The sequence below is a fragment of the Magnolia sinica genome, chromosome 2, assembly GCF_029962835.1.
Source record: "Magnolia sinica isolate HGM2019 chromosome 2, MsV1, whole genome shotgun sequence".
In the NCBI taxonomy this organism is placed as follows: domain Eukaryota; kingdom Viridiplantae; phylum Streptophyta; class Magnoliopsida; order Magnoliales; family Magnoliaceae; genus Magnolia; species Magnolia sinica.
Window position 1 is genome coordinate 41,575,354 of NC_080574.1, and position 21,622 is coordinate 41,596,975.

Here is a 21,622-nt window from a genome sequence, read left to right on the forward strand (position 1 = left end):
TGACAGTGATACCCTAGCCTTGAATCGCGATGACCCCCCCTGCCCATTGAAGAGCGCTGTGATGTTAAGTGCGGGTACTGGCATCTATCAAACTGAGCTTGTGGCGCCTCCTCCTCAGCATAGACGTTTTCTCTCCCTGTCAGAGGGAGCCAAACCCAGGGATCTCTCCACGTTCCACCCTCTGGAAGGTGAACTCTCTTCCTCTCTCATGGTGCCTCTGGTTAGAGCGGTTCCTCCCTCCCCTCCCTTCGGCCACTTCCACATAGACCTCTCTCCCTTCTTCAACAAGGAGAATTCAAACCCCCATCCTCCCCTCCCTGAGCAACCCCCTAACCCCTTTCCCTTACATGCCCAATCCAAGGTCCCCTCGCAAACTCAGAATACAATTCAACCCCTAGCAGCCAACCCACCTCTGGCAGAGATCCACTTGGCTCCCCCTCTCCTGCATCAGGCTTCCGATGAGGCTGAATTCTCCAAGTCAGGCCCAGAGTAATTGAGTAATCTCCTAAAATCCTGGAGGGCATATCTAATGCTTCTCATGGTGGGAAGATTTGGGCCTTCCACCATCACTCAATTTCAGTTGACTTCATTTCAGCTTCTGAGCAATTTCTTGCTTTCGTGGCTATGATGCCTGCGCTCGGCGTCTCTCTTTTCTTCACCTGCGTGTATGCCAAGTGCTCTTATGTGAGGAGGAGAGAGCTGTGGGGGGATCTGGCTACTCAGTCCTCGGTGTTTGCCGGCCCTTGGATTGTCTACGGCGATTTTAATGTAGTCACGTCTAATGTAGAAAGGAATGGTGGAAATTCCTCGTCAGCTACTAGCTCCAAGGAGTTTCAAGATGCTATCAATCAGGCCATCTTACAGGATGCAGGATTCTCAGGCAACACCTTCACCTAGTGCAACAACAGGTCAGGGCCGAACAAAAAGTGGGCTAGGTTGGACTGGGCCCTTTGCTCCTCTGCTTGGCTTCACCTGCTGCCCTCGTTCCTAGTCCAGCACCTCCCAAGGATCCACTCAGACCATTCTCCACCACTCCTCTCTTCACCTACGGCCCCTCCTTCCTCCCCAAAGCCATTCCGGTTCCAGAGAATGTTGACTCAGGACCAGAGTTTCTTGGCCCTCGTTGAGTCGGCCTGGAAGTCGGACACATTCTTAAACCCTATGATCCATCTCCTAGCCAAGCTGAAGAACACTAAGAAGGCATTGAAAATCTGCAATAAAGAAATTTTTGGCAACATTTTCTCCCAAATCAAGCTCTCCACGGCAAAGGTTGAAATCCTCGAGCAAAATGCCTCCCACGCCCCCTCCCCATCGACTTTGGATAGCCTTCACTAGGAGAAGAAGAACTTGGAGTGGCTGGAGCTCCTGGAAGAAGTTTTCTGGAAACAAAAGTCCAGGAATAGGTGGCTCAAGGAAGGTGATCGAAATTCGAGGTTCTTTCACGCTTCCACCTCTGACCGCTTTAGGAAAGCTCAGATTAGGGAGCTGACGTTGCAAGACGGATCCAAATCTTCGGACTTATCTCAGATGAAGCAGGTAGCCTCTGAGTTTTTAAGGTCCTATATTCCGTGGAGACCACTGACTCACCCGACAATTTCCTTGTCAGCATTCCAGCGCTGGTCTCTAGTGCTGACAATGATTTTCTGCTTGCGCCTCCCTCCATGGAGGAAGTGCACCTTGCAGTTAAAGCTTTACCGCTGGAGGGTGCCCCGAGCCCCGACGGTTTTTCTAGTGCTTTCTTCGCTAGCTGCTGGCATATCATTGGAGTGGACATCCACAGAGCAATCAAGTTCCTCCTCCAGGGAGGTAAGATTCCTAGAGCCTTCTCTGCAACCCTCCTTTGCTTAATCCCTAAGTGCGCCGCCCCCAAGACCCTATCTGATTTTAGGCCGATAAGCTTATGTAATTGCATATATAAGATTTTTTCTAAGGTAATTGCAACCAGGTTGAGCTCCATTCTCCCCAAGCTCATTTCTAAAGAACAGATGGCCTTTGTACAAGGTCGGTCTATTTCTGAGAGCATTGCTTTGGTCCAAGAGTTACTCAAGGACATCGACAGGAAGGTCAGAGGGCACAACACCATTTTCAAAATTGACCTCGAGAAAGCCTACGATCGCCTTAGCTGGTCCTTTCTCAAAGATGTCCTCCTCAATTTTGGCTTCTCCGCTGCGTAGGTTGCCATTGTTGAGGGTTGTTGGTTGTCCCGTGGCTCTCAGTTCGCCTCAACGGTGAATCCTCGGGGTTCTTCAAGTCGGGGAGAGGGCTTCGCTAGGGAGACCCCCTCTCCCCAAGCCTCTTTATCCTGGGTCTGGAAGCGTTGAGCAGGGCCCTCTCGGCCTTAATCCCATCCATCAAATGCTAGCCCTTCAGATCTTCCAAGTCTGCGCCGACCATCTCTCACATCCTTTTCGCGGATGACACGATGATTTTCACCAATGGTGGGGCCAGGTCAATCAGGAACCTGATGTCCTTCCTCCAAGGCTTCTCTCGAGCATCAAGTCTCAAGATTAACTCGGCCAAGAGTTGCCTTATCTCCTCCTCCAAAATGTCGTCTGCTCGAATATGCAAGCTTGAGGGTCTATTAGGCTTCACCCGTTCGCCTCCGTTCTTCACCTACCTGGGGGTTCCCCTCTCCATCGGGCATCTCAGATCCTCACTCTTCTAGCCTTTGGTTGACAAAATCCTCTCTCGCATCTCGGGATGGACGGCCCGCTTCCTCAACCAGGCTGCCAGATCCGTCCTGATTAAGCACGTCCTTGTGGGTATCCCCATCCACACCCTTGCTGCGGTTGATATTCCTTCCAAAACGTTGGCTATGCTGGAATCTGGCTTTGCGAACTTCTTCTAGGGGTGGACCGAAGGTAAGAAAAAACTCCACTAGGTCAGCTGGAGCAGGATCTCAGTCCCCACTGACGAAGGTGGTCTAGGGTTCAAAAAGCTGAAAGATATCGTCTTCTCGTTCAGATTGAAAAGGGCTTGGACAGTCTTCTACGACCCAGGTAACAGCCTTTGGGCAGTCTGCATGCACACAAAATATGGGATTGCCAGCTCCCGTCCTCCTCTCGCCCAGCGCAGCGCTGCGTCTCCTGCTTGGAAGAAACTCTCGCAGCAATCTGAGTTCCTAATGGATCACTCTCATCTACTCGTGGGAGAGGCATCAAGCAGTTTTTGGGATACCAACTGGTCCGGAATGGGCCTCCTCAGAAACCATATCCTAGGGGACATTCCGGTGCATCTTCAGGAATTACAGATCAAGGACCTCATTAGCCCTGAGGGCCTGCGGCCAGAAGTGACCGTCCCATCCTTCCTTCCTGCTGAAGTTTGTGACCAAATTGCTTCGGATGGTATTTCCCTCACCTCTGGCCAGGAATTATGGGTGTGGACAGCAACCAACTCTGGTGAGTTTTCCGTTAATTCAGCTTGGCAGATTATCTACCACCGAGGTCTCCAGTCGGCTTGGGCCAAATGGGCCTAGAACTCCGTCCTCCCGCCAAAACTCGGGTCTCTTCTTTGGCATGTGCTTAACGATGCAGTGCCTATTGATTGCAATGTCTAAGGTAAAGGCATTCAGCTCGTGTCCTCCTGTATTTGTTGTGGCCAAGCGTATCGGTAGGAGGAGTCCTCCGACCACCTTTTTGTGTTGGGAGAGCTTGCAGCTGCACTCTGGGGCCACTTTAGGGTGATCCTATCAGTTGACCTTCTCCCAGGCCAATCGCTTTAGGCCCGGGCAAATCAATGGTGGGCTGGTTCGTCTCCTTTCTCTCTCTTGGGGACCCTGAGAGGCCTTACCCCTGCCTTGATGCTCTGGGTAATCTGGTCCGCCAGAAACTCCGCCAGATTTGATAAGGTGCAGACTTCCCATGCCAGGCCATCGACCTAGTTTGTAACTGGTTTTTCCGCATGGCCTCAAATTTCCCGCTTCCCCCTGTTAAAAACCAGAGGGATAGAAATGCCATTTCGGACCTTCGGCTCCCCCTCAGGGAAGGACCTCCCCGTCGCATCTCTCTCATCAAGTGGACCTGCTTGGTGATGGGTTGTTTCAAGCTGAATGTTGATGGATCCTCTCTTGGCAATTCAAACCCCTCGGGCAGCGGAGGAGTGTGTCGGGACCATTTGGGAGAGTTTCGGTTTCAGTTTTTCCAAGGGTTATGGTCACGGCTCTAGCTTTTTAGCGGAGGTTAAAGTGGTGCTTGACGGGCTCTCCCTATGCTTCTCCAATGGTTACACCTCTGTTGATGTGGAAAGCGATTCCCTGGTGGTGGTTGATCTGCTCTTGGAGTCTTCCAAACCTCCGTAGTTCTCCTTTTACTGGCTGAAGAAAATTACTGCCCTGAGAGAGAGGGGATCCATCGCCATTTCCTACATCCCTAGAGAAGGCAATCGGGTGGCGGACTACCTAGCTCGTTGGGCTAGCACTTCCCAAACCCAATCCTTCTTCCTCTCCCACTCTCAACTCCCTTGGTTAGCTCATGGTGAGCTCACCCTAGACAGATCGGGCCTGGGAGGGGTGCGCATATCTTAGTTTTCCCTAGTTTTTCATTGCTCCTTATGATAGGTGGGCCATTCTAGTGCATGGCCTTCCCGAATGTGCATCTGGGTTTGTGATCTGGGTCCACGTTCAGCCTGTGGACCATGACATCCGGAGAGATTCCGGGCATATCTCCATGGGACCATGCAAAGACATCTTTGTGTTGTCGTAGGAAGGCTAGCATTCCAAACTGTTGCTCAGGATTCAACGATATTCTGAGCTGAACAGTTCTACTCGGGTATGCCTCGTCGAGCTATACTTTCTCCAGGTCTTCCACGAATGAGTCCTCCGCGGGTCTTCTGGGATCCAGAACGTTGACGGTAAGGGCTTACTTCACTGACCCTTTCTTTACTGCTATCGTGTAGCATCCCTGGGCTTCGCGTTGGTCACCTCAGAGGTAACCTATCCCGCCCTTGGTGGAGAATTTCATCATTAGATGATAGGTGAAGACGACTGCCCTCATTGCATTGAGAGAAGGTTCGCCTAAGATGACGTTATGTACAGATGGCATATTGACAACGAGGAAGTCCACCATGAGGGTGACTCAGTGATGTCCTTCTCTCGTAGTCACAGGGAGGGAGATGGCTCCCTCGGAGATCACCCTTTCTCCGACAAAGCCGTGTGGGGTGGTCTTCACGGGTCTGAGGTGCAACCTCAGAACCCCCATTCTTTTAAAAGCCTCGGAGTAGATTACATCTGTTGAGCTTCTGATGTCGATCAGGATGCAGTACACCTTGTGGTTGGCTATAGTCATAGTAACCACTAGGGCGTCGTCGTGCTGATGTTGGGTCCCACGTGCATCATCTTCTGAGAAGGTCATGCTGCACAGACTGACACGGGGTTCTTTGCTCGGCCGCTCGGTCAAGTGGATGTAGTGTTCCGGATCGGACCTCTGAGAGTGGGCTTTTCGAGCCCTGTTCGAATTTCCTCCACTAGACGAGCCCCCGAAGATGGCACGGATCTCGGCTGGCTCTTCCATGGCATTATTCGACTGTTCTTGCTCTCGCTCTTCTTTTCGAGCGATTTTTTCTCCCTTAGCGTATCGACACAGATGTCCCTTACAAATAAGAGTCTCGATCTCATCCTTGAGATCCATGCAATCAGCTGTGTTGTGGCCATGATCCCAATGGAAGCGGCAGTACTTGCGTTTGTCTCGATGATCTGGGTCGGCCCTCATGTAAACAAGCCAATTCAGAAACTTGTGCCCTCTAATGTCTAATAGAATTTGCTCGGTTGACTTGTTGAGGGGGGTGTAGGAACAGAATTTACCCTTCGGTTTCTTGCTCGGATGACGATCGCGAGGGGCATGGTCGTGTAGTCCTTTACTGGATGGCTGAGGTTCTTCGTTCCTTGGCCTCTTCTCCTTACCAGTCGGCTCTGTCACTTGAACATTTTTGCAAGTGTTAGAGAATTCCACAGCGTTACTATACTTCTGAGCTCTGACGACGAGGTCAGCTAACGTCTTCGGTCAATTTTTTCCAAAGGAGAAAGTGAACTTCTCCTCTTTTAGGCCGCTGAACACGGCAGTAAGTGCCATCTTGTCGTCATAGTCTTCCTCCTATAATGCTTCCTCATTGAAGCGAGCAATGTAGTCCTTTAATGACTCCTTAGGCTCTTGCTTGATGGTGAACAGGTGAGTATTGGGCTTTTGACTCTTCTTACTACTTATGAATTAGGTAAAGAATAGTTGGCTTAGTTCCGCGAAGGAACTAACGAAATTTGGTTTAACCTAACGGTACCAACTCTGAGGGGATCTTATGAGTGTGATTGAGAATCCCATGTACGTCATCGTGTCCGTCACTGTCTGGATTTGTATCTATGAATGATAAGCCTCTATGTGTTCGGATGGGTCACCAGACTCAGAGTATTGGATGATAGGAGGTATCCGGAACCTCTGGGGCATCACCTCGTCCATGATCGCAGAGGTGAAGGGAGGCTCGGTCTCTTCCATCATTGCTTGAACAACAGCGGGAACTGACGATGGCGGTTGTTTCTTTTCTAATGTCAGGATCTTGTTGTTGAGCTCCGCGAATCATGTTTCCCAAGGATCTTTATTCTCAACTACTATCTCCTGGGTGTTTTTTATTTTAGGAGTCCTCCTTCCCCTCCTCCATTCCAACTCATGGCGGAGATCCATCGGTGCCAGGGCTGAGGTGACCGAGGCGTCCATCGGAGCTCGACTTACTGTGTTCAGAGCCGAAACTCATATTTGGGTCGGGGGAGGATTCTAAGCCGAGGTCGGTGCCCGAGGGGATTGACGTGAGGGCCCCTCAGGTCTTGTACTCCTCGGCACGGAATGAGCTTCCACAACCGGACCAATCGGCTCATGAACAGTGTTTTCCTGAGCAGGATGTGGTTGCTACTCCTGTCGCTGCTTCATCTGTTTGATTTCATCACGTAGGGCTTGTATCTCGCTTTGCATCGCCCGATACTTGTTTGCCCGATTGCGAGAATGCTGGGAAGGTCGTGGTGTTGATTTGGCGTGAAGTAACGAAGAGGAACAGGTCTGCTCATTTTGCTCTGGTTCCGCAGTTACTACTTTCTTCTTCCCTCTTGCCATGATGCTTAAGAATATGAACTGACCTTTCGTATCAGATTCCTACAGACGACGCCAAAAATGTTGATGAACAAATCTAGATCACCCTCCACTCGACACGAGGAACCTCCAAGGAACCCTGGTCCAACACAGACAGTGAGCAAAAGAGACCCTGGCTAGGCCTGGGGACCCTCCCATGCCTAAGTCAGGTCAAGGGAATCTGGGTCTATGTTGAAGAATCGAGGGAGAATGTCAGATGTTGCGTCCCTGTAGCAATGGAGTCTCATCGTATTTATACTTGACTATTGGACGGTCTGTGTCCGTTAATCTCGACACGATTCGTTCAATCAGCGGGATACTATGATCATGGAGATACGACCTGTAATCCGGAGATCATGTAACATATCGTGCGTATCGGCGGGCAAAACAGTCGGTCATGTCTGCTTAAGGTAGTTTCCTAGTTTAGTGCATGATGCGTCCATATTCTGCCCCGGCCTCAGCTCGGAGCCTCTGGATGTAGGGGCCCTGACTGCCGTGCACGCGGGCCTTAACCGTTGCTTTGTTAAACGAAGGTCGCGTCTCAAGTCAGAGCCGAGCTCTGGCATGGACTTACAATGGGCTTGGCTTTTCTTGCCTGTTGGGCATTCTGGAGGCCTCCCCTCAGAGTTCCGAGGTGGATGGTTAAGTCATCCGTTTCTAATCGGACAACAGCGAGACGGTTTGAGATCTCACAAGTAGATTCTGGTATGACCTTTATATCGTCTTAGTCTTGGAATACTCTGAGCTAATAAGCTCGGAACTGAAGTTCTGCAGAAGCCGAGCCGAACATCCTCCTTCAGATTAGTCTTGTCTTACTTTTATGTATCCGATCCGATTAGTGTTGTGTCAGCCCTTAGAATAAAAGGGGTCGGATCTTCTCATAACATATGCTATAGATGAATTCTTAGAAGAAAATTCAACTGTTCAAGCAAGCACAAGTTCCTCACCCCTCTAAACCTGACTTTCTTGTATAAAGAAAACCACAAGAAATGCTTTACATGTATAAATCAACTCAATTAAATTGTTCGAATTGTGTGACCAGCTATATATATCGATAGGTTATCCAAAACCCGGATTGGTTGGAGAATCTTAAACTCTAGACGCTCATTTGCTAAAACCAAACAATTGGATATCTTTCATCTCAACCATCCAACAAATGTCTACCAATCAACTAGTTAATAAAAAGCTAAATTATCACAACTTTTGGTTTATGATTCATATAAAGTGAGGCCCACCATTTGGACATTTTAATTTGAATAACCTGTATGCTGCATGCCCAATTTCGTAGAACCCTTGTGTCAAGCACCACAGTCAATCATAGTATCAAAGTTCTTCTCTACATTCCCATTGCACAATAAAATCTCCTGCCGAAGTAGGTACTAGTTTTAGTGATTATGGATACTTTTCAACTATAAAATTCACCGACTGTAATCAACCTATGCAATAGATTATTGATGGTGCTTTACTTGTAATCAACCTATGTAACAGTCTGTTACAATATTACGTCTGTTGCAGTTTTGTGCTTTTATCGCCAGTCCCAAACTCAGATAATGAATGAGGATTATATCAAGTTGGCAGCTGTTGTCAAACTAATGTTGTAACTTACATCATGAATCTAAACAAAATAATCTGGCATTTCAAAAGGCTCATGATAGAGTAGACTGGTAGGACATGATTCACATAGCCGACCCTAATTAGTTGTACAAACCTTAGATATGATGATGGTGATATTTCGCAACTCAAACTCACAACCTGTATATTTCATGGGTCATATTTTAGAAGCTCAAAATTTTAAATAGTCTTGGTGGGTTGAGTCAAGTTCCGTCGAACTTCTCCAAATCTTTTTTAGTCGACTATTGTCCAACTCAAGTTTTTTTCTAGTCTTAACAACACCATGATGAATTCGAGTTTTCCATGAGTCATGATGAAATCTGTTCGAATTCGATTTTTCCATGAGTCATGATGAAATAATCTGTTCGAGTCGAGTCGACTCGTCAGAGTTGAGTTGAGCTCTTGGAGTTTTCAAACTATGTGAATGGGTTGTTTTCAGCTTCCTAACAGTTTCTTCTTATCTGAATACTAAGACATGTTTGTTATTGAGAAGACCTTTGATGCAGTAGTTGGGGATACAGTGATCGTGGCCCACCGTTGTAAGTATGCTGAATTCACTCATCCATATGCAGAATCAGGGGTCAAAATTTTGGTCCTTGAGGAACCAGAGGAATCAAGGGCTTGGATTTTCATGAAGCCATTCACGCTGAGATTGTGGGTTCTAGCAGTAGCAGTGAACATCTATAATGGAGTGGTGGTCTGCTTGATCGAACGTAACAGCGGCAATGAATTTTTCAGGACGGGTTCGTTATGGTATCAAGTTGGTTCTTCCATTTGGTTCTCCTTCACCACCCTCTTTTCCAGGCATGGTATGAAACATTGCTCATTGGGCTTGATCATCATGCACATTTTTGCACCATTTATTGGATGGTGGTAACCCATTCACGGAAAACGTTTATGATAATCTAGGCCGTTCAAATAGTTGGCCCCTAGATAGACGTTCTGACTAATCAGACTTCTATCTTAACCTTATGATTTTACTCGATATTGAATTTGGGACACTGGCAATTTTCACTGAAACACATTGACTGCATGATGCAATTTTTGGGCCATTGTTCATACAAACTGGGGCCTAATATTTGAACGCTGTGGTTTCACAAATACGTATACCATCCGGAGTGGATGGGCCATGATCCAAAACTACCCAGATCAAACAACCTGGTTCATCCATTTTGTAGCTGGCAAATGGATGGATAAACTATAAGTAGGCAAGAGTCTACATTTATCACAGGAAAATTGATTCGATGGTCAGAAATCCATCTCAAGAAGTTGCCCATTTTGCAGGTGGGGAACTCCACCGCAATCTGGCTCGAATGGCTACAGTGGTGTGGCTCTTCGTCGCACTCATATTGACGTCGAGCTACACGGCTAGCCTAACATCCATGCTTACCGTCAAACGGCTCGAACCGCGGCCCATCACGGTGGAGTCCTTGATCAGGTCCAGATCGATGGTTGGCTGTGATAGTGATTCTTTCGTGGTTAAATACCTGGAAGTTCTGGGGTTCGAGACCAAGTACATAAGGAAATACGACAATGGGGAAAAAAAATACCCAATGGCCCTCAAGACTAGAGAGGTAGCAGCCGTTTTCCTGGAGGCCCCTTACGTGAAGTTGTTTCTGGCCACTAATTGCAAGGGCTACGCCACAGTGGGCCCCACATTGGAGGTGGGGGGCTTCGGCTTTGTAAGTACATGAAAATGTGTATGTGATGGATGTAGCTTATACCACCCGAAATTGTAGTCTACATGATCTCCAATGGACATGGAGCCTACCCTCTCTCTGATCCGAACCATTCATCCTGGCGTCTGGCCGTGGAAGGATCATGGAGCAGAATCACACACCTAGTAGCCAATCCCTTCTTTAAGCAGAAAGGCACAATTGTCGATTGGTAGAGTTTTGGCACCATGGAAAATCCATGAAGGGGGCCATTGGATGAACAGTTTCGATCATCGTGGGTAGGCAGCCATTGGATGAATCGTTCGATCATCCTAGGTGGGCCGACACCTGCTCACTGTACAGGGAAGGAGGCTGAGGGTTACCATTTTGGATGGCCTCAAGAACTTCTAAATTAATGTTGAAATTGCAGTGATCCTATATTCCTAAGCATTTGATTATAAGTAGATCTTTTACCAACTGAATGTGGGCCATTGCCTGTTTTATACTAGCCGTCCTTTTCCAGGCCACCGATGGTTAGGATCATCGAATCAGTGTAATTTTCAGCCTTGGCCCATCCACAATGGGCCATTTGATTAGCAATGTCACACAGATGAGATTGTGGCCCTTTATAGAAGTACATTAACATGTCAAGGGCATCTTGGTCATTAGGAATTTATAGCGATCCTCGGCCACGTCTCAGCGATCATGACCCTTGATATGGTGGTGCCTACCATGGATGGACCATGCTACGAAAATCTCCCCATCGAGAACCTTTGATCAGTGGCTTGCAAATTGCGGTTAAGAAGAACAACAATAGTCCAAATTTGCTGATTTAGGGCAAAGATTGGATGGTGAGGATCTTGCAACAGCGGCATGGTCCATCCATGTAGGGGACCCATCAGATCAACTCCTGGGAGAACATCTTAGATGGGCATGGACACAATACTATATGCTGACTAAATGATATTATCCATTCAATTAACCGGCCATAATGGGAACCGTTGTCCTTGACTTTCTTGACCAATCTAAAGCAGTCTACATGCCATTTTTTATTTTTTTTAAAGCTAATGTCCTACCGGTGATATGTCCGCTGATTTGAACAATTTGAATCGCTAGAATTGAATCCACATGCTTGTGCGTGGAGATGGCCTATCAAATATCATGAAATTTTATTTGTTTATTTCTTTTTTCAAGTATTATCATGAAATTAAATGATATTTGGTGAAAAAAAAAAAATGATATTTGGTGCAACAAAACACGCCCTTATACACTGTCTATATATAACATATATATTTGATGGAAAAGGATTGTTGAATTGCTTACTTTGATTAGCATTGAACAATTAGTCCATGGACGTGTCTCAGGTGTTTCCAAAGGGTTCGCCTCTTGCAATCGACGTCTCAGAAGCGACCCTGAAAGTGCGGGAAAATGGCCTAATAGGCAAACTTGAAGATAGCTTGCTGGCCTCTTCCAAGTGTCCAAGTTCAGGATCCAACGGTGAGAACGGTAGCCTCACACCAAGTAGCTTCTGGGGACTCTTCGTTATCACAGTTGGGGCATCGACGGTGGCCCTTGTACTCTTCCTCATCTGTCGGGTTCATGAAAATTGGATAGTTTTGCGCACATACATGAATATTCATGGACTCATATGGGCCCTTGCCGAGCGTTGGATGGAAGTGATGCACCATTTGTCCACGCAGATACCTGCTATGTATAATCTAGACCGTCGATTCAATGGCATTGAGTTGACCCAACAGAGAAGGGAGTGAAGCACCGGAAGATGTCTTAGTAAATATATATGAATTATTGATTTTTGAGAGAGAATGACATAGTGACCCTTTTTCGTGTAAGCATACAGATTTCGACTGTTGATATTTATAGACAAAATGGACCATTGAAAGGAGATACTAGTGTGGTTCACATTTAACAAATTAATGGTTATATCATCCTTTTAGAGTGATTATGATGCGATGGCTCATCTACAATATCAATGGTGATCAGTGGTCCCTACCTTTGAGATATATAGTTCATACCCATCGGTGTGCTAAACTTGTGCAGAAGGTTGCCGACGCAGCTATCTTTCAGGATACAATGCCTCAACAAATAGATCTTTATAGCATGCACTAGCTAGGTGCAAGAATCTCAACACCAACACCGTGTGGGTAGCCATCGTAGCCCCTGGTCCAAGTGGGAATGGCATCCGAAAGTTCTGCCACTACAGGAAAGTAGGCCTTTAGCCTCAATTTTTTAGCCTCGGTTCAAAAAAAGGAGGCTAAATATGGTTTTTAGCCTCGGTTGTAAAGGAACTGAGGTTAAAAATTCACTTTTTGCCTCGGTCGATGAAAAACTGAGGCTAAAAGTCTGTCATTTTGCCTCGGTTGGTGAGAAACTGAGGCCAAAAGGCTGCCCTTTTGCTTCAGTTATTGAGCAACTGAGGTTAAAAGTCTTCCCTTTTACCTCAGTTGTTGAAAAATGAGGCCAAAAGTTTGCCCTTTTGCCTCGGTTGATGAGAAACTGAGGCCAAAAGTCTGCCCTTTAGCCTCGGTTGTTGAAAACTGAGGCTAAAAGTTTTCCCTTTTGTCTCGATTGGTGAGAAATTGAGGCCAAAAGTCTACTCTTTTGCTTCGGTTGGTGAGCAACTGAGACCAAAATTCTACCATTTTGCCTTGGTTATTGAAAACTGAGGCCAAAAGTATGCCCTTTTGCCTCGGTTGGTGAGAAACTGAGGCTAAAAGTTTGCCCTTTTGCCTCCGTTGGTGAGAAAATGAGGCCAAAAGTCTGCCCTTTTGTCTCGATTGGTGAGCAACCGGGGCTAAAAGTCTGCCCTTTTGCCTCGGTTGTTGAAAACTGAGGCTAAAAGTCTGTCCTTTTGCCTTGGTTGGTGAGAAACTGAAGTCAAAAGTCTGCCCTTTTGCCTCAGTTGGTGAGCAACTGAGGCCAAAAGTCTGTCCTTTTGCCTCGGTTGTTGAAAACTGAAGCCAAAAGTCTGCCCTTTTGCCTCGGTTGGTGAGCAACTGAAGCCAAAAGTTTACCTTTTTACCTCGGTTGGTGAAAAACGGAGGCCAAAGTCTACTCTTTTACCTCAGTTGTTGAAAACTGAGGCCAAAAGTCTACCCTTTTGCCTCGGTTGTTGAGAACTGAGGCTAAAAGTCTGCCATTTTGCCTCGGTTAGTGAGAAACTGAGGCCAAAAGTCTGCCCTTTTGCCTCGGTTAGTGAGCAACTGAGGCTAAAAGTCTGCCCTTTTACCTCGGTTAGTGAGCAATTGAGGCTAAAAGTATGCCATTTTGCCTCGATTGGTGAGCAACTGAGGCCAAAAGTTTACCCTTTAGCCTCGGTTGGTGACAAACTGAGGCCAAAAGTCTACCCTTTTGCCTCGGCTAGTGAGAAACTGAGGCAAAAAATCCACCCTTTTACAGGCCATATACCAAGGTTGTCACTCAAAGTTGTTGCCCATTCCTAGCTGGAGACGGGCTGGGGTACGACACGATCCGTGTCCAGAGGGTCATAAATGACATGCAAACACTTTTAATACATGGAATACAAGTAATTAAAATTAAATGGTCCAAACTATTTATGAAATTTCAGGTGTATCATCAACCAAAAATTAAGCTTATTCTATTATCCAACTATTATATTGGTGGACATTTATTGGACAGTTAAGAATTTAAAATATCCAAGGGCCCTGTTTCAACAAATAAGTGTCCAAGAATCTGTGGCCAGGATTGTTCAAACTCGACTGTGACCTAGTGTTACTGATTTCTACGATGTAGATAGTTTGATTTGAGTTAATGTATGCTCAGTATACAGTTTCTGAGTGCATGCGTATCAAGCGTGGTATGCAACCGGAGCATAAAATAAAACTCCCCTGTATAAATTCCTCTATTCATTTTCTCACTCTCTCAAACTTTCGCGCCCAGAAGATGAAGTCTTCTACTGTCCAAACACCTCAAAAAGCTGCCATCCGTCGATCGAAGGAGAAATCCCACAAGGTGCGTTTGAAATCTCTCTCTCTCTCTCTCTCTCTCTCTCTCTCTCTCTCTCTCTTTCCCTTTCTCAGATCATCACAAAATCCCTAAATCCAGCTTTCTTAGCTGCATCCGAAGCCGATCCGATCGATTCTTCATTCATCTCAGCAATCACAGAAGGAAATCAAGAAACTGATCTCTCTAAAGTATGTTTCATATCCCAATTCTCCGAAATCTGTGTTGAAATCCATGCAATCTCTTACGTTTGTATGTCCCGTCTGCAAAGCGGTCCAAAACACTCGTTTTCATCTCCGTCGGACGCGTTTGACCCCACCGATGCATTATAATCCTTCTCTCCACCGTCGATTACTGATGGGAATCAAGGATCTGGTGGATCAGAGGTTTTCAAGACGGAGAATGTGTACATTCAGGTGGCCGTTGATTTACTGCTTGCCGCTCATTTCCAGGTCCTGAATTCTCCAAATGTTGATCTCCAATGGAAGAAGCTTCTGGATTGCCTGATCAAGAGCGCAATCGAGCCGTTAGATTGGCTACCAGAAGAGCAGGACAGGTTTTACAGGCTTCTCCAAGAGAAGGTATGGATCGGATTACTCCGTGTTTTCATGTGGATCATTTCGGTGTCAGTCATCATGGATCGAGATGCCCGAACTGGGACGGGATTTCCTGGCATGACGCCTCCTACATAACGGTTTCTAGGGATGGCACGTGCGTTGCATGTGAGACGGAGGCCGAAATGAGATGACAAAGTGGTTAAAAAAAAAAAAAAAAACACAGACAATTGATACACATTACCTCTCTTTTTTTTAAAGCTCGAAATTCAAGGTACTGAAATTGGACGGATCTAGTGGATGAACTTACTTGTCCAGGCAAGTATCTATTTTCTCTTATACCTTATGAAAACCTCAGAGAATTAAATGATTGTAATTATATGGAGATTGATTGAAACTGAAACTCCTGTTCTTAATTATGTTGTAGGCAAACTGTGAGATTACTAATGCAAGAAACTAGGTGATCGTTGTCAAACAAATATGAGTTTTCCACTTGCTATCCTAAACATGACCCCTAATAATGGAATCCATGCCTCAACATGATAAAAATCATTACCTTTCTTTTCTTTTCCCTTGGAATACATGTATCCAGACAAGTATCCAAGTTATGAAGCACTCCATCTACATATCTATGCACCGAAATACAAGGTCTCAACCATTAATTTGTCATGCCCTACTGATTGGAACAACTTTGCCACCAATTGAAAGGCTTCTGTAAATTGAATGTTGACCATTGGTTGGAGTTTTCCTAGCCATCCATTTGCATCCTCAAAAGTTCTCTGAACAATGGATAGGATCACCCGAATTGTGTGATTTCTGGAGAAACACTTTTTCAACTTCAAATTTGGAACATTTTCCTAATCCACAGTGGGCCCATTAGGTCAATGGTATGGTTCACCCAAAAATGTTCCATGGATCACCAAACAATGTTAGAGACTTGTATGAATGGGCACATCCAGACCCGATAAATCCTCATTGTTTAGAAGAATTTGAACAGGGCAGATCATGCTTCACAGATTCTGCATGTTTTCACTTGCTAACAAAAACAAGCAGTATGTTTGATAATTCAAGAAATAACAAGACTTGTTAGTTAAAGATATACTTCCATTCTAATTAGTGATTGTTGATGTAGGTTATACTCTGCATCTTTTCTGTTGCAAATTCCCTTTCAACCTTAGCAAGGGCATTCTCATTTGCTTTTGGTGATTTACGTGCTGCAGTTCAGGTGCATACTAAGCTTCTGAACAAGCTTATCAATGCACCTGTAATATCTTTTGATCAAAATCCAAGTGGAAGGATACTTAACAGGTCAGAATAGGATATAGCATCTCAAAGCTTCATTCTCTTTTGTATGGTTTTGGTGAGCCCTCATGAACCTCTCTACATGCAGCTTACATGCCAACCTGGCACATGTAGCAGACATCCGAACCATGCAAACAGTGGGGCTCACTGTGTAGATGAACTGGCCCAAAAATTGGCCTTGTCAGCTCATCAGGTAACACATCTATGGGTGAATCTTATCCACTGACAATTTTTTAAACCCATCCATTATGTTTGTAAACGTGTGGCCACCTTATGAGTTGATCTGCCCTTCTTAGCCATGTATCTACATACATGTCCACCTGATGCATGGCCTGGACTTCCATATCATGAAGTTGCCATGCGTGTCCACATATAGAGATACATGTGGAAAGGTGCGCGTGGGCTTAGCAGAACTCCTATATGGTGTATTTGTTTATATATTAGTCTTTAATATCTGATTGGACTATTTTAATTCTTTATGATCATATTTCTTAATACTACCTAGATAAAGTATGTTGTTAAGACATTTAATTGATATGTGCAGATTCTGTTCTTGCTTCTATTATGACCGTTTTGGTATATCTACAAAAAATTGCAGGTATGTGTCTAATACAATTTCTTTCTGCTAATATTTATTCCTTAATGATGAGCATACTTGGGATGATGATGATAGTAAAAAACCAAATTATTTATTTTCAAGTTAATCTGTATGGTTTTATGATTATGTCCATTTTCTTAGTTTATTTCTAAGAAAGTAGGCAAAACTAGTATTTTTAAGAAAGCAGAATAGCAGTAGGCAAAAGAGAGCATGCATGTAGGTAATTTTCAAGAACCGAGCTGAAAATCATATAATTCTGTAGAGTTTTTATTTGCATATTCATTTGTCTATGGGTATGACGAAGAAAGGGCAAGTCATACTGGTTTTGGTACCCAGACGAGTCACGTTCTGAAACGCTACTTAAATCCATGCCCAGTGGGGTACATGGAGCCCACAAATAAATGATAATAAACATCTAGTCATTGTTTTTGCTGAAAATACTAATCATTTTCACAAATTATTGTGGCAATGAAATAAGCACACTGCTGATTTTTGAATTTGGAGCATCACCACCAAGAAGCTAAACTGTTGTTTGGAATAATTCTAAGATACATTCAAGGTTTTTCTTTGTTTGAGCCTGTTTAAACTTGTGTGCCATGTGAGGAGTAACTGCCAAGTTCAGAATGGTAACAACTCTTCCAACAGAACAGGGAAAAGTTATATGATAATCTAGATTGTACAAATAACTTAACCGATTGTGCTTTGAGCATAAAACAGAATTTCACCAGCCACATGAAATTAATCATTTGATTTTGCCTTGGAATTTAAACCATTCACTGTTAACCATCCATTTGATAACCATCAATCAAATGATGATTATCTTTGATTTATTAATGGAATTTTGAAATGATAAATAGCCATGCATGAGTGTCACATTTGAGGAAGATGACTCACAAAACTACCATTTTCAAGATGTTTGTGAGCTCTGACATGTATGATGACTCCTTTGATAGTTAACTACAATTTTAAGAAAAATGGTGGTAACTCTTCCAACATACACATGTCACGGTTATATGACAATCCAGGCTGTCCAATTGCTTGCCCAATTGTGTTCGGAGCATAAAGTTACACAGGTAACCACATATCCGGGCCATCCTAATTGCTGGCCCAACTGATATTTCAATTTGGCCCTTTGGAATTTGAGCCAATCGCTGTTTGACTTTTAACCGTCAAATGGTTGGTTAGGATTGGTTGATTAGTGGGAATTTCGTCACATGGTCCATTCATTAGGCCCTGAACAGGCCTTCAATGCAGGAGGAACTATTCCTAAATCATTGAAATCTGTAAAAGAAACCGTGGTATCCATGCTTCAGCTTAAATCAGAAACAGCTGGGGCTAAAAATCAAAACAGGGATTTTCTTCATCATTGGTGTGGTGCTAAATGCAGTTGCCTAGGACCTTGCCATGCTCATTATAGGAAGGATCTTCCTGGGGTGTGGAGTCGGCTTCACTAATCATGTCTTTTTCTAGTTCCACTTCCGATTTATTCTTTATTTTATTTTAATTTAGTTCTATTTAATCAACAAATCTGGCCCACCACCAATTTCCCATATCGAATTACGGTGGTGGTGCGGACCAGAACTCACAATCCATCTTAGGCTAGCTGGGATCCCAACCCTCCTCCTGACTGTCAGCTCCATTCTGGTTGTTGACACTCCTAAAAACCTCATAGAGCGTGGCCACCTCAAAAAATTGAAGGTAGTGCTCAAGAAGATCTGTGGAACCAGCAACGTTGAGCCTGAGTTCCTGGAGCTTATGGAGGCAAGCCGTGTGGCCAAGGAAGTAAAGCACCCATTCAGGAACCTCCTCAAGCGATGCAGCCGCCCACAGCTGATTATTGATGTGGTCATGCAAGTCAGCCTCCCTGGCTTTATAAGTATAAAACACCCATAACAAATGACAAAACGGGTCATTTTCATAGCTAGACCTGATTAGTCTGATTTAGTTATCTTTAATTTCAGTGATCCACTGCAGTACCAAACACCCACAATGATTAACGATGTGGGTCATCTTCATTGGTAATGCTAGTGCCCAGTTTCTGGAATTTTCTTTCCTTTTCTTTCTTTTCTAAGTCTACAAGAGCATCCTGTAAAATCCTTCAATTTCTCATTGTGCAGGAAGGATGTGGTGTCACTGCCGAATGATTTATCTGCCCATGTCGTACTATGGGAAGAGGTTTGTTGGTCCAATCACACCATTAATTTTTTCATTGAGAAAGGAGCTCTACATGACCCCGTATCAACAAGTAGATTGGAATCAAGCCTACAATTTTTGTGCAAAGGTTAGGTTAGTTACATCAGTGTCTTTCTGATGCACTCCTCAATAAGTTTGTTTTTGTTGTTTTTTTTTAAATAAAAAATTTTAAAAAAATTCTTGTATTGTTTACCTATGGACGTGAACACTGTAATCAGCCATTCAATCTTTTTGTAAATGGATTATTGGTAAAACTTCATGATTTTGGGAAACAACAAGTTGGGTGAGTGGCCATCACTGTGGGTTTGAGTTTACTAGAACTAGATAGCTCTTACTTCACTCAAAACCTACATCAACAAAGAGGAGTAATGTTTTTTCTTCCATTTTCTGAAGCTGTTATAGTTTTTGAGTTTACTAGAACTAGATAGCTCTGATTTTACAGGACGATTGTTTACAAAGGTCAACTAAATCCAGGTCAGCTAAATGGCTACTATTATGGAGATCTTGGCCAGGAAAGGTTTACAAGCTACATGGCCCTGGTAAATATACTCACCATTCTCCATAATTTTTGATCGAAAACTCCACATTTTAACAGCAAGGAAAAAAAAAATTGGGAATTCATTGGTGAAGGGACATACATAAGGTTGAGCAATGAGTTGGAATTTGACCGATTTTTAAGTTGTCCTACTGTCTTATTAGTTATTACTTTATTAAATTTCCTTGCTGGATGCCTTCAATAAGTTTGTGAAGAACCATGGTGTGTGCATTGAATAAACTTGATGAAGTGCTCCTATGACAGCAATTAAGGATGGTATTCCAATTTAAATGTGGATGAGACATTTTATTAGGTTGATGTAGCTTTAGGTTTCAGTGATACTTGTTTCCATCTTCTATCTGATCTTGGAATACTTGCGTTCTTCTTTCATCCTATTTGAATTGCATGATCTTTGATGGTTTTTACTGATAATCTTCAATCTATTTGAGCCTACACCAACAAATTGTGCTGCGAACTATGAATTTTTTTTATTTTTTATTTTTATTTTTGACAATTGATTTTATTCAGAAACAAAAAGGAAACAAAGGCAGCAACAAAACAGGGATACCAAAACAGTGATCATCCAATCTCATGCTCTATTTTCTTTAGATTCTTTCATTTGATATTTCTTTTTATTTGCTCTTTTAAATTCATCCCAGACCGTTTGTTTGATTTCTTTTTGTGCAATCTATGGGGTATATCACGCTTTTGTATGATCTCTCTTGATTTATGTCTATCCTCTTACAATTTTGTGTTTCTATTTTCAGGCAAACATAGGTACATATCTCGTATCAATGGCCAAACAGCACATTATGTTGCTTCCTCAAGAAGGAGACCTCCAACAGTCCCAGTCTCAGTGCCCTGTGGTGCAATTCCCAAAAAAACACAACCAAGGAAAAATTCTCTCAATGAAGCCAGCAGTAGCAATGACAGAAATCATGGATGTACAACAACAGCAGCAATGGCAGTTTGTTTGTTTTGAAAACTTTAAATATACCATTAATTGTTTTGTTGGTATTGTGTTGATTGTTGTCTTGATGGATGTTAAATGCGTGAAACATGCACAGGTTCCATCATTGGTTGATTATAATATTGTTAGCTTTTGTTGATAGAAACTAGATTTAGCCTCGGTTATTAATAAATGATGTTAAAAATTGAATTTAGCCTCAGTTGACGACAACAAAGGCTAAATTCATCTCTAGTCTCGGTTTTGCCTCAGTTACCTAAACTGAGACTATAACTCCCATGGCTAAAGGTTGTAGCCTCGGTTATTGAGAACCGAGGTTAAAAATAGTTTTAGCTTCGGTTAGAGGCAATTGAGGCTAAATTTGGATTTAGTCTCAGTTGGAAACAATGGAGGCTAAAATTTTAATTTAGCCTCATTTCGAGAAAACTGAAGCTAAAATATTCTTTTAGCTTCACTTGAAGAACCAAGGCTATAAATGTCATTTTAGCCTCGGTTGCTAAAACTGAGGCTAAAGCATTTAGCCACGGGGGTTTCAACCTCGGTTTAAATAACTGAGGCAAAACTGAGGCTAAAGGTTTTAGCTTCAGTTTTTAACCTTTTTAGCCACAGTTTTGAACTGAGGCTAAAGCCCCCTTTTCTTGTAGTGTGCTGAAGATATCACTATTCTTGTGGAGGCTTTGGTCGAACGCTGTGCTGGTGGACAGCACTATCAGATCCCATGGCATCTATCTCCCTTCTAGGTGCATCCGCTGCAATAAAGGTAGAACGCACCGTCCATCTGAAGAGGCTCTTTCTCACCTTTTCCTGTCCAGCAAGCTGGCGGCATCAGTCTAGAGTTTTTTTGGACACTACAAAAAATATAGTTATTAGGGGCGTTTTTAGCACAGGCGGCCACAACAAACCACCACTGTAGATGAAATGGGGGGCATTTTTACGTAGCCACCGGTGTATAAAATGGGCCACCACCGCTAATTTGAAATTAAAATTTTTTAAAAAAAAAACCAAAAGCCCTAAAACTAGCGCCCCATCCCCAAATGCGCGCTTATTCAAGAAAAAAAACCCTGATTTTCATTTCCCTCTCTCTGTTTCCTCTTTTGACGTGCGCGCACCCTCCCTTTCTCAA

The 21,622-nt window shown here is 44.0% G+C and overlaps 1 protein-coding gene across 1 annotated transcript in view; it reads left to right on the forward strand.

The window, feature by feature from the left end:
* The window catches only part of LOC131237028 (glutamate receptor 2.9-like), a 42,023-nt gene extending 29,725 nt beyond the window's left edge, over positions 1-12,298 (forward strand). Inside the window, exons 3-5 of the mRNA XM_058234643.1 lie at positions 9,208-9,523; positions 9,999-10,396; positions 11,734-12,298. Of these exons, the coding sequence (XP_058090626.1) occupies positions 9,208-9,523; positions 9,999-10,396; positions 11,734-12,138 (1,119 nt within the window). The 3' untranslated portion in view covers positions 12,139-12,298. The remainder of the gene's footprint in view (positions 1-9,207; positions 9,524-9,998; positions 10,397-11,733) is intronic.
* Positions 12,299-21,622: the final 9,324 nt, after the last annotated feature.